The sequence below is a fragment of the Calypte anna genome, chromosome 14 (genome assembly GCF_003957555.1).
Source record: "Calypte anna isolate BGI_N300 chromosome 14, bCalAnn1_v1.p, whole genome shotgun sequence".
Classification (NCBI taxonomy): Eukaryota; Metazoa; Chordata; class Aves; order Apodiformes; family Trochilidae; genus Calypte; species Calypte anna.
Window position 1 is genome coordinate 2783310 of NC_044260.1, and position 14460 is coordinate 2797769.

A 14460-nucleotide genomic window follows, 5' to 3' on the forward strand; every position below is an offset into this window, starting at 1 on the left:
GCCTGCTCTTTGTGGCTCGGCCCCACGGAGCGTGAGTCAGCCCCGGGCCCATCCCACGGGCATGCGGGGACCCAGAGGGCGCCGGGGATTAATCGGGGTGGGAGGCGGTAATGAGATTCGTCCGCAGTCGGGGGTTGTGTGAGTGGCGTCGGGGGCCTCCCAGAGCTGCTGTTTTTTTGCGGTGGCTGTGGTGACAGCTCTTTTCAGAGCGGTGGTTTAGGCGTGGAGCTAGGTGGAGAATTCGCGGTTGATGTGCGACGGACAGTGCTTACAAAAGTTTTTGTTTCCTGTAGTTCTTCTAGGTAAAATGGTGAGGAAATGTGGGGGGGTATCTTAGAATAGCAAACTTGCCAGATTTCTTAAAAATCTGGCAGAGAAAGATGAAAGTGATGGAAATGGTATGCGTACCTAATGTGGAGGGGGAAAAGAGTGGCTTCGGTGGCTTCATTTTGCTTCTAGCCTCTTTTATCCCCTTCATTGGAAACTGGCTTTGAGCCCTCTGCAGAAACTGCTTACTGGCAGCATTTTTATGCAGACCGCTTCTAAGCCATCGTGCACATGAGTGTTCTCTATATCGAAAGTGTGTTTTGGAATTTCTTGTTAATGCAACTTGTACACCAAAGACATTGTCACTCAGATGCTTTTGAGCATCATTTCATCATTCATTTCTAACACTTGTGTTTTGTTGCTGGTGCTGTGTGTTAGTCCTGTCAGAGCAGAACTGAAATTTCTGCTAAGAAAGTCATAAATTCTTTTAAATCTGATAAGTGGTGCTGGATTCTCAGATGATAATGGTTTCAGATGACTTGGTGTCATATTTCAGATTGGTAATATTCCATCTTGATAAATCTGAATGCGATTAAAGACTTTGGGCTGTGGTTTTTCAAAAATGAATTGTGAAGTGTTTTCATTCCTTAAAACTTTTTTTTTTCCCAGTGGTTCTGTGCTATGGCAATCTTTTATTTAAAATGGATAGTAGTGGGGGTTGCTTTCCTGTTTCATGAATTCCAAGTTAAGCAGAGTAATCTATATGCTGTGGTAACTGTAGCTTCAGACCTAGCTTTCAAAGTGGTTGGGCCCAGAGCTTGTTGTTTATCTGCAGGTATTTAACCCATTTTCAGGAGGATGTTTGTGAAGGGACTTGCAGTGCAATGAGAGGTGTCTTAGGGATGCTGTTGGGTTGCTTGAAATACTTGGGTAGATGCACTTCAGAAGTCTTTAGTTTTTCTGGTAGTATTGAATACAATTGCCAGAAGTTTTTGAGAAATGTTGAATTTGCTTTTAGAGTTTTGCCACAGGAGAATCTCAATTTGTTCTTCAGTTGCTCCTGTACTTCAGCTTCCCCAAGGCTGGTAGGCCCAGGGCCAGCTGGCTGCTACTGCTCTTGGAAGAGTTGGGTCTGTGTAAAACAGAGCCTGACTCCCAGCATGATAGGTGTCAATAAACTGGGGTGGAGCACCATTAATCACTACAATAAAAATGTTTTGAAATAGCCCAAAACATCGGGATTTTGTTGTAGCAGGTGAGGAACAGAAAGCAAGGTTTTAAAGAAAAAATTATTCTCATAAATCTGGTAGCCTGTGCAGTGTTCCTTCAGTACACTTAAGAGCAGCCTGGTGAAGTGTGTTGTGGCTTTGCTCTCCTGCACAAGCAGCGTCCAGGGAAGGAAAAGCATCTGCTTCCCTGCAGTCTGTGAAATGTGGTGTTGCATAAAGCTGAGGTTAAAGATGGAGTATCTGCATTTCAGAGAGCATGACTCCTGCTTAGCAGGGATAAGATGCTGCTTTAGTTACATTGTGTTGCACTTTGCCCTTAGTAAAATGAGTATAGAATTCTAAATTATTAGTGACACAGATGCTTACTGAAGTTTTCCTAAGGGTGTTTTCCATGTGAATACATGAAAATCCCCCAGTGGTTTTTAGATGTAGATGCTTAAACTCAGCTTCAGGAGGAGATGGAGGACTAAATTAGACCAAGAACCACCTATTTTGGTGGTATTGAGAAATAATAGTCCAGACTAATCATAAAGGTGTTTTGAGGCAGTGCTTTCAGTGGGCAGTTAGCTTGTCACAAAGTGTGCAAGTGGTGTTGGTTAGAACAGAGCTTAAAAAAAAAAAAAAAAAAATCACATGAGATCATATTTTTAAGTGCTAGGGAGAAAACCTGTTCTTGGGAGTTCCCCTCTTCTGGTGGAGACAGTTTTGGCCCCTTAGTGGTCATTTTGATCTCATACTCTGCAGATCCTGGCCCTAGTAACTCAGGATCTGGTTAGCAAGGTCACTGAGTCTACAAAAGGCTTTTCTGCCTAGTTTCAGATGTGACTTGCCTTCTGATTAGTTCAGACCATGAAGTAGCAAATGTTTTTTCAGTAACTTGTTCCTAGCCTGCATGTGACACAAACTACTAAAACCACCTGATTTTCAGAATTCTAGATTAATTCTAAAATGGGAATTTTAAATTGTGCATTAAATATGAAGCAGTATAAACTTCAGAGCATAACTGGAGCTCTTTGTGCTTTCTTGCATGAAGAAGGTTATGGGCACTAATGCAATCATTGACTTAAAGTTTTTTTAAGGCAGTGTGAGGCAGCAGTCAAAGTAGCTATTCCTTAACTTGCCTCCATTAATTCCTTGAAATACTTCTTTCTGTGATTCATTCAAGTATACTGTTTTTTTGTAGAATAGATATAGCAAGTTTTAGATGTATAAACACCTCTTCTGCTCTTGACTTTAATATAACATCCAAATCTTTTGCTTTTGCAAGCTTTCCAAGGTAATGGCATCCTTATTTTTAATCATGGGCTATACTGACAAAGCCAAGCAACCACTTTCTGGCCATCACTGTCAGTAAATTGGGTTTTGTGCTATAAGGGAGTAGCAATCAGCAATGTTGTTACCTCTAGCTTGTTTGAACACTTCACATTTGCCTTAGCAGAGCTCCAGCAGAAAAGTTGCTTTGTTGAGCATCATGTCCCTGCTCACTTTGCAGCCAGGTGGTGAGGCTGTGACATTGCTTTGCTGGGAGCTGCCAAGTCGCTGCTGCCTGTGAGGAACAGGTTCCTGATGGGAGATGCCAGTTTGGCCTGGGAGGTTGGGCCAGGCTCATATCTGTTAAATTCAAGTTGAGCAAAAAAAGATTTCTGGGGACTTCAGGAATAGTGCTCTACCTTTAGTCCTTTCCTGTTTAAAAATTTTACATTGTTTGAGTTTGCCTTGAATAAAATGTCATCACCAATATGAATGGAATTCATTGAGGCAAAGGATAAATAAATGTATTAAAGGCATTTAACTCACTAACTCAGCACTGTGCTCTGCTCTGTGTAAACACCACTTCACACATTCTCTGACATGGTGCCCGAGCCAGTGGGATCCATATAGAAATAAATCACAGAACCTTTTTGGTTTGAAAAGACCATTGAGATCATAAAGTCCAAACCATAATTTAGGGCTGTGAAGACCACCACTCAGCCATGTCCCTTAGTACCCTGTGTGATTGTCAGGCAGGTAGAAAGCTGCTTGGGGCTTCTGGAACTGCAGCCTCATCTCCCAGGGGTCTGCCTTACCTCAGGACTTCTCTCTAAAAAAAGTCCCAGCACATGACTCTCTTGACAGGTGGCTGTGTATGGTTAGATTTTTCTCTCAGCAACAGCTTGGGTTGGTTTCAGGATAAGATTTCTATAAAAGCTGCTGTTCTCATTGGTGGTTCTTTCTCCAACAATCTGAAGCTGCTCTGAGGTCCATAGGAGGCTTGCTGTTTGGTTTCCTAGTAGACAAAATCAGGTGTTAGTTTCAGCTAAATGATTGCCCAGTTTTCTGAAGAAGCATTCTGTAATTTTGAAATAGAAGTAAAATTCTAATTTCATTGTTGAAGTGATGTCTTCTGGTCTGTGTTGGTGTAAGAGAATAATAAGGAAGTGTAAGGAATAATATATACAGAACAATGGAGCATAAATTGTGAAATATTTATATTTTGTGTATGGCCACTGGTCAAAACCACCCTGGCAGAGCCTGAGTAGATCCACATCATCTGTGGTTTTCAGACCAGTGTTCTGTTTTGGTCTGCAAAGGTAATAGCTTTTAATATTTAAAGCTGTAGGTAGATTACAAGGAATGGCTGCTGATGGTGCTTTAAAATATTCAGTAATATCCAGCTTGGGTAAGCTCTGTACAAAAATCATTCTCATGGAGAGATTTTTGCTTTTGAAGCTTGCTCAGTCCAAGAGTCTCAGTTGGTTTTTGTTTGGGCCTTTGTAAAAGGTCAGAAAGCTTTCCTCTTCAGAAGGCTGACATGGTGTAAGCCAAGGCAAAGCACAAGGAGTTTCCCACACGCAGGGCTTTCAAAAAGCTTTTCAAGGCTTTCTTCATTGGTAATTTTGTTTGAGTCTTTCTGCTGTGTGTAAAAGAAAAAGGAAGTGAAAGATACCATGTCTTATTGGTTAATTCAAGCAAGACAATTAGCTTCAGAGGGGAGATACCCCTTTAATTTCAGCCAGTTCTGCTCCACTTGTAAAAGCAAACTCAGCCCCCCTGAAGTTAGTGATCCAAATGCTGGCAATGCCAGTTTCCAAGTAAATGCAAAGCTCCAAGCAGTTGCTGTGTGGTTGTGGAGGGATTAAGTTCCAAGTAATGGTGCTGTCTCTCTGCTGCGTTCTGCCAGTCTGGAGCCCCAGCAGTGCAGTGTGAGCTGGTTCCCAGCTCTGGGAAGCTCTGAAGGGCTTGGTGCTCAGTGCCTGGTCAGCTGCAGGGCCAAGCTGCTCACACTAGGAAGCAGGCCCTTTGCTGTAGTTTGTTTTTCTCCAAAGATCTATTGGTTTTTCAGCCTAACAGAAGCAAAAGCAACATCATCTTGATTAGGAAAGAGCCTCCTGCATTAGCAGACTCTCCTTTAGTGACCTTTGAGACCATATTGCTGTTGGCATTTGAACTATTTGAAAAAAAAATTTGCTGCTTGAGTTTGATTCTTAAACCTGAAGATTTCTTGAAACATGTGTTGAGATGATAAAAGCATAGTGTTACATGTAAAATTTTGGTTTTAGATCTGTGAAGGTATTCTCTGAAGTGCTATGTAATTACACATTCATGTTCATTCTTAGGAACTGACTGATTTTTTTCTATATTTGCTTTCAGAATACACGGATGATAGTGCTCTGATTCCGAAGAACTCCTCAGTAATTGTTAGACGAATACCTATTGGAGGAGTTAAAGCTACCAGCAAAACATATGTTATGTAAGTATCCATAAAACATTGTACTCTTTGGGAGCGGTTTCAGTGTGATAACCTTTTCTGTTGATACTAGATTGCAGAGGCATTCAGATTGTACCTTTCTTGGTAAAACTGCTGTTAGTTGTAATGGGGTAAATTTTAATGCACTTGTCCCAGAGTAACCTTAAAGTTCTAGGCCTGCTGAGACAGTAGATTTGAACTCCAACAGTGCTTTACTTTTAAGATGATTCTGTTGGGTTTGGGCCTTCATTTTTGAGGCCCAAATTTTAGATGCTGTTTCCTCTATGTGGAGAGATTCCTGATTATTTGTATCTGCTTTTCTGGTAAAGAGAGATACACACTGCAGTGTCAATGTATAATTTGTTGCCATCTCAGCAGAGTCTGATTTCCACTGGTTGACTATTTCTTGCATTTGGGAGAGGGATGGCAGGATATGAGAGGTATTCCTAGGCCCCAAATCTGAGGGTTTTGCATACTTGCCATAAAGGAAAGACCAAGGGTTGTCAGCTGGCCAACCCTGCAAACAAGAAGTTTCATAACTGGTTCCTATTAGTTTGCTAAAGACGATGTCTGTTTCAGGCAAGAGAAGATAAATAATATCCTCAGCAGATTGCCCTTTGTGAGGCCATGATTAGTTAATTCTTTCCCATCTTGAAACTGAGTAAGCAGTGTAGCACATGAACAAATGTTACAGTTATCTTTCTGTGGCTGTTTCTACCTTCAGCCAATACCCTGCTCCAGGTTTTAGTTCTGGATGTCTCAGGTCTATGGAGGACAGAGCATCAGGTGTATTGGTTAGAATTACAGCTGTTCCTGACTCCAGGATTATTGCTGTCCTTTAGTACCCCTACAGTCCAGTTCTGTGCCAGCTGCATTAGCATTATCTGCATGGTAATGTTTTCTGGCCTTTTTAAAGATACAGCTCTCCACCACGAGTCATAGATATTATTTGCCTGTGGTTTTGCCATGTCTTTCTGATGTTCCTTCTCACTAAGTGTAGACTGATGAGTTACAGTGTGCCTCAAACAAACAGCACAGCAGCATCCTGCTACCCATGAAGCATTTGCAAGCAAAAAAAAAAAAAAAAAAAAAAGCTAAAGTAATGTGTCTCTGCGTGTAAACCTGGGCCATATGGCTGCAGTAGCTGGTGCAGGGTTTTCAGGCACTACCCAATAATTCTGTACACCACAGGTTGTGCTTCTAAACATGGCCCTTCTTGAGGATTAATTTAAATATGTGTGCTGAGTGCTGACTTTTCAATGCACCCTCTGTTTCTGGTTGGGTGGTTCCTCTCCTGCTCTTGTAATACTGCCCTAAACTGAGAGGATAGATGCTGCTAGCATCAAAGATCCCATAAATACCTGTAGGTGGGGATAAGGAAAGAACTGCAGTTCTGCCATTGAAAATTAAGCAGGCAGATCAGCTTTCTGTTCCTTCAGCTGGAAACACTGCAGAAATAACTGGGAGGGTGGTTAATGTCTGGGAATGATGAATTGGCTGTAGTGGTGGAGAGGCCTTCAAAAACACATTGCTTGCCTTATGTTCAGGAAAGTAAATGTATGAAGAAACCATTGTGTGGCAATCTAAAGTGTTTCTTTGTACAGCCTCATCTTCAGAAGGAGGCTGTAATTGTGAGCCCCATGGGCTCTGGCAGTGCAGGACTCAGGAGCCTCTCTATTTTATATAAATTCCACGGCAGCCTTTTAATTGCCTCTGCTCATAGGACACTTGGGATGATGTATGAATTGTTTAACTATATCAGTGGTTGCATGTCTGAGTCATGAGGAGTAGCATGCAGATACAGATCAATGAGTATGTGGAATCTCAGCAAGTTTTCAAATGTAAAAAACATTTCCTAAAATACTGTAGCATTTTCAAGATTATCTTAAAGCAAATTCTGGCAATTAAGACCTTTTTTTTGTCACAGGACTCCTAAATCGCACAAAATCCTAGAAACTTCTTTCAGGTGACATTTCTACTACTATTTTTAGTCAATATAGCAAATGTAACACGTTTAGTATTTTGGCACTTTGGTGGCTAAATATAGTAGATATCTGAACACAGTGCTTGGGCTTCCACAAAGAACCACTGTTCTAAAGACTGCACTGCTGATATTTTTGTTATTCCTTTGTCAGATGAGGGGGTGATTTTTTTCACTTAAGTAAACTTGCACTTCAGAGTGTCTAGACTATCACTGTTCTTTCTTAGAAATTAAGGTACTGTACCTGGTACCTGTTTGTAACACTGAAGTTATACAGGTTGGCTATAGCTGCCTTCATATTCAGGTGATTAAGAACATAGAACTGTAGTACCGACTTAATGTTTTGGCTACTTCCATACCAGAGAAAAAATACCTGAGGACTTCCTCTTGCACTGTTGTGTTCTATATCTGTAAATCTTAAAGAGTAATTTGTGACAAAGTAGAAAAGTTATTTTGGGTTGTTTTGTCTTCAGTTGCATTGACCATACCAAGAGAGAACAGTTTATGTGTGTGAATAAATTTCCACATTCACTAGAGTATCAGCACATAATGTTTTGATGTTGAGGTTTTATAATCTGTTTTCAGTGCAATATGTTGGGTGCTGTATTTGAAATTCTGATCACCTTTATTTCCTCTTCTAGAAGTCGAACTGAGCCAGTGAGTGGAACATCAAAAGCAGTATGTAAAAACACAATCTCAAAATTTTTTCTACACACTGCACTTAATTCTGAGCATTGTAGCCTTTTATTAATTCTCCAAACATTAACTTAATCTATTTCCCATTAAAAAATAGTATATGTTGTAAATACAATGTATTTGATTCAGCATAGTAAAAACTAAGTAATGCCATCATTTGCACAGTTCTGATGTGAATATTGGTATTTGTGCCTAGTAATGCATTGTATTTCATATTGAATATGCTAGAATATTTGCTGTATGACTTTGTGTTGTACAGATAATGTATGATCATTTTTAGGTCATGTAGGTTCAAGGTTTGCACAACCGAACATGGTGCCATGTTCTACATCTGTCTGTCTATAGCTAGTAATGTATGTTTGTATAGGTTGTTGTGTGCTTTTTGTTTCTTGCAATAAAAATTGTTTGGAGTGTATTTTTTACCATTTTCACATTGTATCACTTAGCTTTTGTTTTTAAATACTTTTTTTTACCTATTGGTTTTTGAAAATGTTATCAAAAACCACTGAGAAACCACTGTTAAACTTGCTACTGTGCCTGACTTTTGTCTCGGGGGTTCAAAAAACTGCCAAACCCAACTGATCCCATATGTTTTGGGGGATGGTTCTGTGCAGCTACACAAGTCCTTTCTATGACCTTGGGTATTTGTTCCTAATACTGTATGATGGAAGTGATATTGTTGGGGCCCCTCGGAATACGTGAATGTCTTGACTAGAGTGCTGTGACTTTAACTCTCATTGCTACACAAAGTGGTATTCTAAAGTTCTGCAATCCATCTCTCCACTTTACCAGATGAAGCAGTTTAGTTTAATAGTTTGCAAATGAAAATACCTAAAACCCAGTGTACAAATTTTGGCACAAGGTGCACTTGTGGGTAAATTCCCTGCCATTTTTCTTACCTCGTGCCTGCAGTACACTTTTGGATCTGGGAGATTTCAGTGTTGGATGCTGCTTGAGTTTCCCAAAGGTTCAGCCTTTCTTTAGTATACCACCACTTTGAACTGATGTGGGGCAGGATTTTTCTTCAGCTCTTGATTTGCCACTTGGGTTGAGTGCTATGTGTAACTGCACATTTCAAAATAGTCCTTATAGTATAAAAATAATCCTATTTGGCGGGTTTTCTTTTTCATCTTTATTTTAAATACAAATGCTTTTTCTTCACTAGAATGGTGTGAGGCATTACACTAACCCTGGCTCATTGGATCTGATCATTCAATAAGCTGTTAGGAGAACTTGATCTAGAAATTCATGAGCTCTAGGTCTGTGTTCTGTGGAGAATACAGCCTCTGATTTTCATGGAGTGGTGTACAATCAACTTTAAAGGGAAAACTTTTATAAGTAGGTCTAAAAATACAAAGTCTAAATGTGACATCCATAATTTTGTTACTGATTGGTCTGAATTCCTCATTTTGGACACAAATGCCTCTGATTGGGAGTTGCATTAGCTTACCTGGCCCAGTGACCCTAGTAGTTAATGTAATGCATTTATGTAAACCACGTTTATAGTATTTGATCTACTTCAGATGGGTTTTTATTTCTTGAAAACAGTTATTTTTCTTTTTGTTTACTAGCATGTGTATAAACACAAGTCACATGTTCATAAATAAAGTTAACATTCTTTTAGCCTTGTGTGTTCCCTGGCATGTCTGTACCACGTTTCTGAGGAGCTTACCATAAGCTAACATAGATGTCTCAAAAAAAGAAAAAGGGAAATCCTGGGGTGGGAGGGAAGACTTTTTGTTAGTTAGACCTAATCAAAGCAAAGGAAAGACAAAGCAGGAACATTTCCTTTTCTGCTTGCTCTGACTTTACCCGGTTTGGGCTGTAGGGAGGGTGGAAGTCAGGGCTCTCTCATGTCACTCTGAAGGCCCTGCAGCCTCAGGTGCCTCCAGTGTTGGAGACACAGTGAGCTTTATTCTTAATGCTAACTCAAGGCTTGGTCTGCAGTGTGGTGGTTTGATTTTGGTTTTTAATGACAGAGTTCTGGATGTGTCTTGAAGCAGAGCCTCCATCTTAGTGTGGCAGGAACAATTCACTGGGAAGCTTGCTAATTATTTAGGGGCAGTAAAGCAACAAACCTAAAATTAGTTGAGGGTTGTTTTTTTTTTTAAAGTATGCACAAAATCTTGAACCTCGAGTATTTTTTTTCTTTGCCTTGCTCTGCTCTTTGTACACTTCCAGCCTCATGTTGCAGTCCTGTTGTTACTACAGCCACAGCCAGGACCTGGATCCTCCTTGTTTGAGCATTCCTGTGTCAGTAACCTGCAAGAATCTCAAGTTTGGATTTGTCCTTGTAGTCTGTGGAAGTGCAGTCATGTCCTTTTTTTTATTTTTTATTCTTTTTAACCACTATCAAGCACAACTGTGGTTCTTCCTGGCTGTATTTTTGGTTTAGCCAAGGGGGGTTAGGAAGCCAGAGTAATTTAAATCTAGCACTCAGCAGTGAGATCAGATCAGCCTTTTCATCCTATTTTCCATCCTCTTTCCCATGTGCTTGATGTTAGTTTCTGTTTAGTCTTCTACATGAAATGGGTTCCAGTTTTCAGGAGTTTTGGTGGTTTTTCAAGTCTTCTGCAGTGTTATCTTAGGGTTGTATACACATTTCACAGAGATACTGTTTCTACATCGTGGATTTGAGGGACTTAGAGGAAATAATTCAGTAGAAATGTAAAGGAAACAGGCAGAAGAATGCAGGATCATTGGAAGTTGGCTGTTGTACTAAATAGTATATTAATTACCTGCTTGTTGCTTTTGATAACTGTGCAATAGAAAGAAGGGTTGTCCCCTCCCTTGAGAAATTAGTTTGTAGGCTGCTGGCCATTTAATAATACCTAAAAAAAAAGGAACGAGTTAATACTCATTTATTAATGAGTTTATTAAGTGTTACGTTTCAGCTACTGGTCAGTACTAGACTCCAGTAGAGAGATTTCCTGATGGCTTGTTGGCAGTACCACACCATGGTTGTGGTTGTGCCTGCCATGAGAGAACACAGGACTGCTTTTCCACATGTGAAAAAGTGGCATATGGAGCACGTGGCATATGGAGCAGTGCACTTGGTCAGGTTTCTTTTTAGCAGAACTAGGTACAGAGTATTCTGAAAGGAAGTTGAACCTGAGGGTAAGACTTGCCGTGGAAGGAAGGTCTATCCAGATCTGGGTGTTCCTCTCCAAAGCCACATTTTCAATAACTTTTTAGTTAGTAATAGAGTAATGGATGTGCTTTCCTAAACATGTAGAGAAGGAATCATTAACTGGAGTCAGGAATCCTCTTCTCCATGTACTGTTTTCCCCCAGGGACTGTTAAAGCTGCCCAGAGACCCATGCAGTCAGTTTACACTGTGACATTCTGCTTTTTTTAATAAGAGATAATTAGAAGTTACTTCAGTATCTTTCTGACCATGTTTTATTAGTGCTTGTGCAGCGTATAATTCAATGTACTTGAAAAGGACCAAGCTAAGTTTTATTTGTGGAAAAGCCAGGTGCCAGTAGTGTTGTCACTGAACACTGGCATCCTGGAGACCTTAGGACATCCCTGCTGCAAGGTGTTCAGTAGGTAGCTGGGAGGGAGTGTGGTGGCAGGGGAGAAAAAACAGGACTGCATTCTGAATCTTTGTTTCCATTATCACTGAAAATTGGTTTGTGTCTGATCACAAGGAAAACAGGAATTTTCAGAGTTCCCAAATTTCAGTATTTTCTATAGTATGGCCTGTAGTCTGATCAGCTACAGTAAGTCCACTTTCTCAGGTTTTGTGGGATACTCTACACCTTTATTTCAATAATTTCAACCGTTGGGGTTGGTTTTTTTCTGAAAAAGTTACTTTTGTGGCTGATGTTTTGGGGTTTGTGGGGCATGGTGAGTTTGGCATTTTTAAGTTTACTGACAGGAAGGGCAGAGTTCTGTTTTAGGGCTGATACGCCTGTGCTTTATTTTAATGGGCAATTACTGTGTTCATAAAAGCATAACCACTGCATTTATAGATGAGAAACTTATTTATTGTCAGTGTGGCTGGTAGATAAATTTCATGTTCTGATGCCTCCTTCTCAAATAATTTTTTTTTTCTAAATTTTTTGTAGCTGAGTGTTGACAACTTTCTTACCCCTGGAACTTTTAAACAGTTGTGAGCATTTTATGGGGGTCCCTCTCTGAGATAATCTGGAGCAATAAGTTGATATCAAGAGGGTTTGGTTTTATTAGTTTCTTCTCATTAACCACATAGCCACTCATAAGCTGTCACTGGAGTGTTTTGAACAAATGCAAGTTACAGGAGGTTGGAAATGCCCCTTCCAGTGACAGAGCATGTAGTGCAGACTTTACTGAAAAGGTTAACTATTGCTATGTTTTGATTGTAGAACTTGAATATGTGTTTAATTTTTTGTGAACAGATTGATGACTCTTCTGCATCTATTTCTCTGGCCCAGCTTACTAAGGTATATATATATATTCTTGTCAAATATTTTTTTAAAAGTGTTTGCTTCGTATTTTTAAATCTTACACTGTTATAACTGTTGTAATTTGGAAAAAAAGCTTAAATTAAATTATTAAAACCTTAATTTATTCATTTAAACTTTAAATGTGTGTATATTTGGATACTATCCTGTAAAGAGTAGTTCCCAGTTTGGGAAGATAGAAGGGGAGTACCTTATCAGCCTCAACATAATGTTGCAGTGTTACTCATCTTCAAGACACAAAGAAGAAGCCCTTCAGAAGCTGTTTACCGTTTTTTCATTCGTTTTGTTAATTTTTGCCTTGGAAACTAACACAGTTTTTACAGAAGAATTTAATTGGCTGTAAGTTACGGACATTTCAGGGGGTTACAACAGCCAAAATAAAAGCTGTCACATGGACAATTGCATGGCTATTTTTGAGTTGCTAGTCATTATAGTTCCAGATCCAGTCCTTGAATGCTGCACAATTCCATAAATTGTAGCCAATATACAGTGGACAACACAGCCTAATTTGTTTGAACGCAGACTGTAAATTGTGTAAGTGTACCTCATTGTTTATAGGAATATACCAATGTGTTTGTGTGGCATATTAGCAGCTGTGACCTTCTGAAACTGTTGTAATGCCATGTTTTGCTCTGGAACTGCTTGCATTTTTTGCTCAACAATGTGTAACTTTGTCTGGGAAAGCACTAGTGATTGCACTCTGTGAAAAGGCTCAGTGCTAGCCAGTGAAATTACTAGTCTTCAAAGTTACCACTAGAAAGCAGGGCCCAATGCAGAGTAGCCAGGTCTTTCTTCTGAAAATAAAGTTCATTTCCTAGAGAAATTGCTTCCCAATGGTAACTTCTTCCCTCTCGTACTGCAGAAATTAAATTGTGTACGTTTGGCAAATCTTAAAAAAAGTGTAAGTTTGGGAGGTAGCTACCAAAAAAATTGGTCTGCATTAGTGCTGTCCCTAAGCGTGTCCTTGGTTCTGTAAATTCATGTGAAGTTTTACTCTAAAATGTGAAAAACTGTCCAAGTGGTGTACACATTTAAGCTTTAAAAAAAATGGCAGTATTTCTGAGAAATACAAGAACTTGAGATAAAGCAGCTCAGAACTGTTACTTTAACCTCTTTAGTGCAGACTGGCTTAGCATAGAGGCAATGTGTTAACAGTATTCTGATTTATTATTACTGTGTATTAAATGCCATATTTGAATTTTGGTCTATTCCTACTAATGTTTTGTGGTTCTTGGATGTGTTTTGTAAACTGTTTGGGTTCAAACAAATTAGTCAAGTATTTGTAAAGTGTTCTGTAAATGTTATGGAAATTATTTCATAGATGTCGATCCAGAATATGTTACTGTTAAGAAAAAACTATGTATATGAAACAACCATTTAATAAAATGTTGAAACTAGTTGGTTGCTTTTGTGAATGAATGCATATAAAAAAAGAAAATATGAGTGGTTGATCTGAATGATAGGTGCTTGAAGGTCCAAATAATGTGCAGTCACTCCCTTAGACCCTGCTTGTATCTGGACTAGTGTGTAATAAAAACATTTTAACAAATACTACTTTTAAAAAATTTAGCTGGCTTCAGTAATTTGAAGATCTAGTTCTGCTTAAGGTTTATATTACAATTTGTGTGTTAAAAGGACACAGTTAACTGGAAAATACTGCAGGTTTTTCTTACTGTAGTTCAGTGACTTAATGTGAAGAAGTTTGGACTGCCCACAGCATGAGGTGGTCCAACTGCTACTGAGAAGAATCTCTTGTCTTACTGAGAGATTATGAAAAGCTTGATTCCTTTTAATGCTTCTGTGTCAGAAGCTGGATTTCAGAAAGCAGAAACAACTGTGTCCTTTTAATGCTGCAAAATGTAAATAACAATCCTCGCATACATCTTTCTCAATTAAAGTTCAGTGGATATCTTCCGCAAGTAGTCTGGAGCTTAATCAGTTTAAAAATACTGCCTAGTGTAATTTTTTTTTTCCTACACGTAGCTTCTGTCCACTTGGAAGAAAATTGGATTGGTTACACAAGTCTTTATGTAAGGTACAAACAGAGCCTAAGGTTTTGAGTGCCCAAGAATGCTCTTTTCAAGTAGGTTTACAGGCACATAAACATCATGT

The 14460-nt window shown here is 39.3% G+C and overlaps 1 protein-coding gene across 5 annotated transcripts in view; it reads left to right on the forward strand.

The window, feature by feature from the left end:
* The window catches only part of RBBP6 (RB binding protein 6, ubiquitin ligase), a 28342-nt gene that overhangs the window by 578 nt on the left and 13304 nt on the right, over positions 1–14460 (forward strand). For 2 of the 5 annotated variants that reach the window (XM_030459495.1, XM_030459497.1), the window contains exons 2-4: positions 5127–5226; positions 7846–7882; positions 12283–12327. In XM_030459495.1, coding sequence (XP_030315355.1) covers positions 5127–5226; positions 7846–7882; positions 12283–12327 — 182 coding nt within the window. Of the gene's footprint in view, positions 1–5126; positions 5227–7150; positions 7190–7845; positions 7883–12282; positions 12328–14460 lie in introns of all 5 variants that reach the window. The other 3 variants (XM_030459493.1, XM_030459494.1, XM_030459496.1) reach the window with 3 other exon arrangements.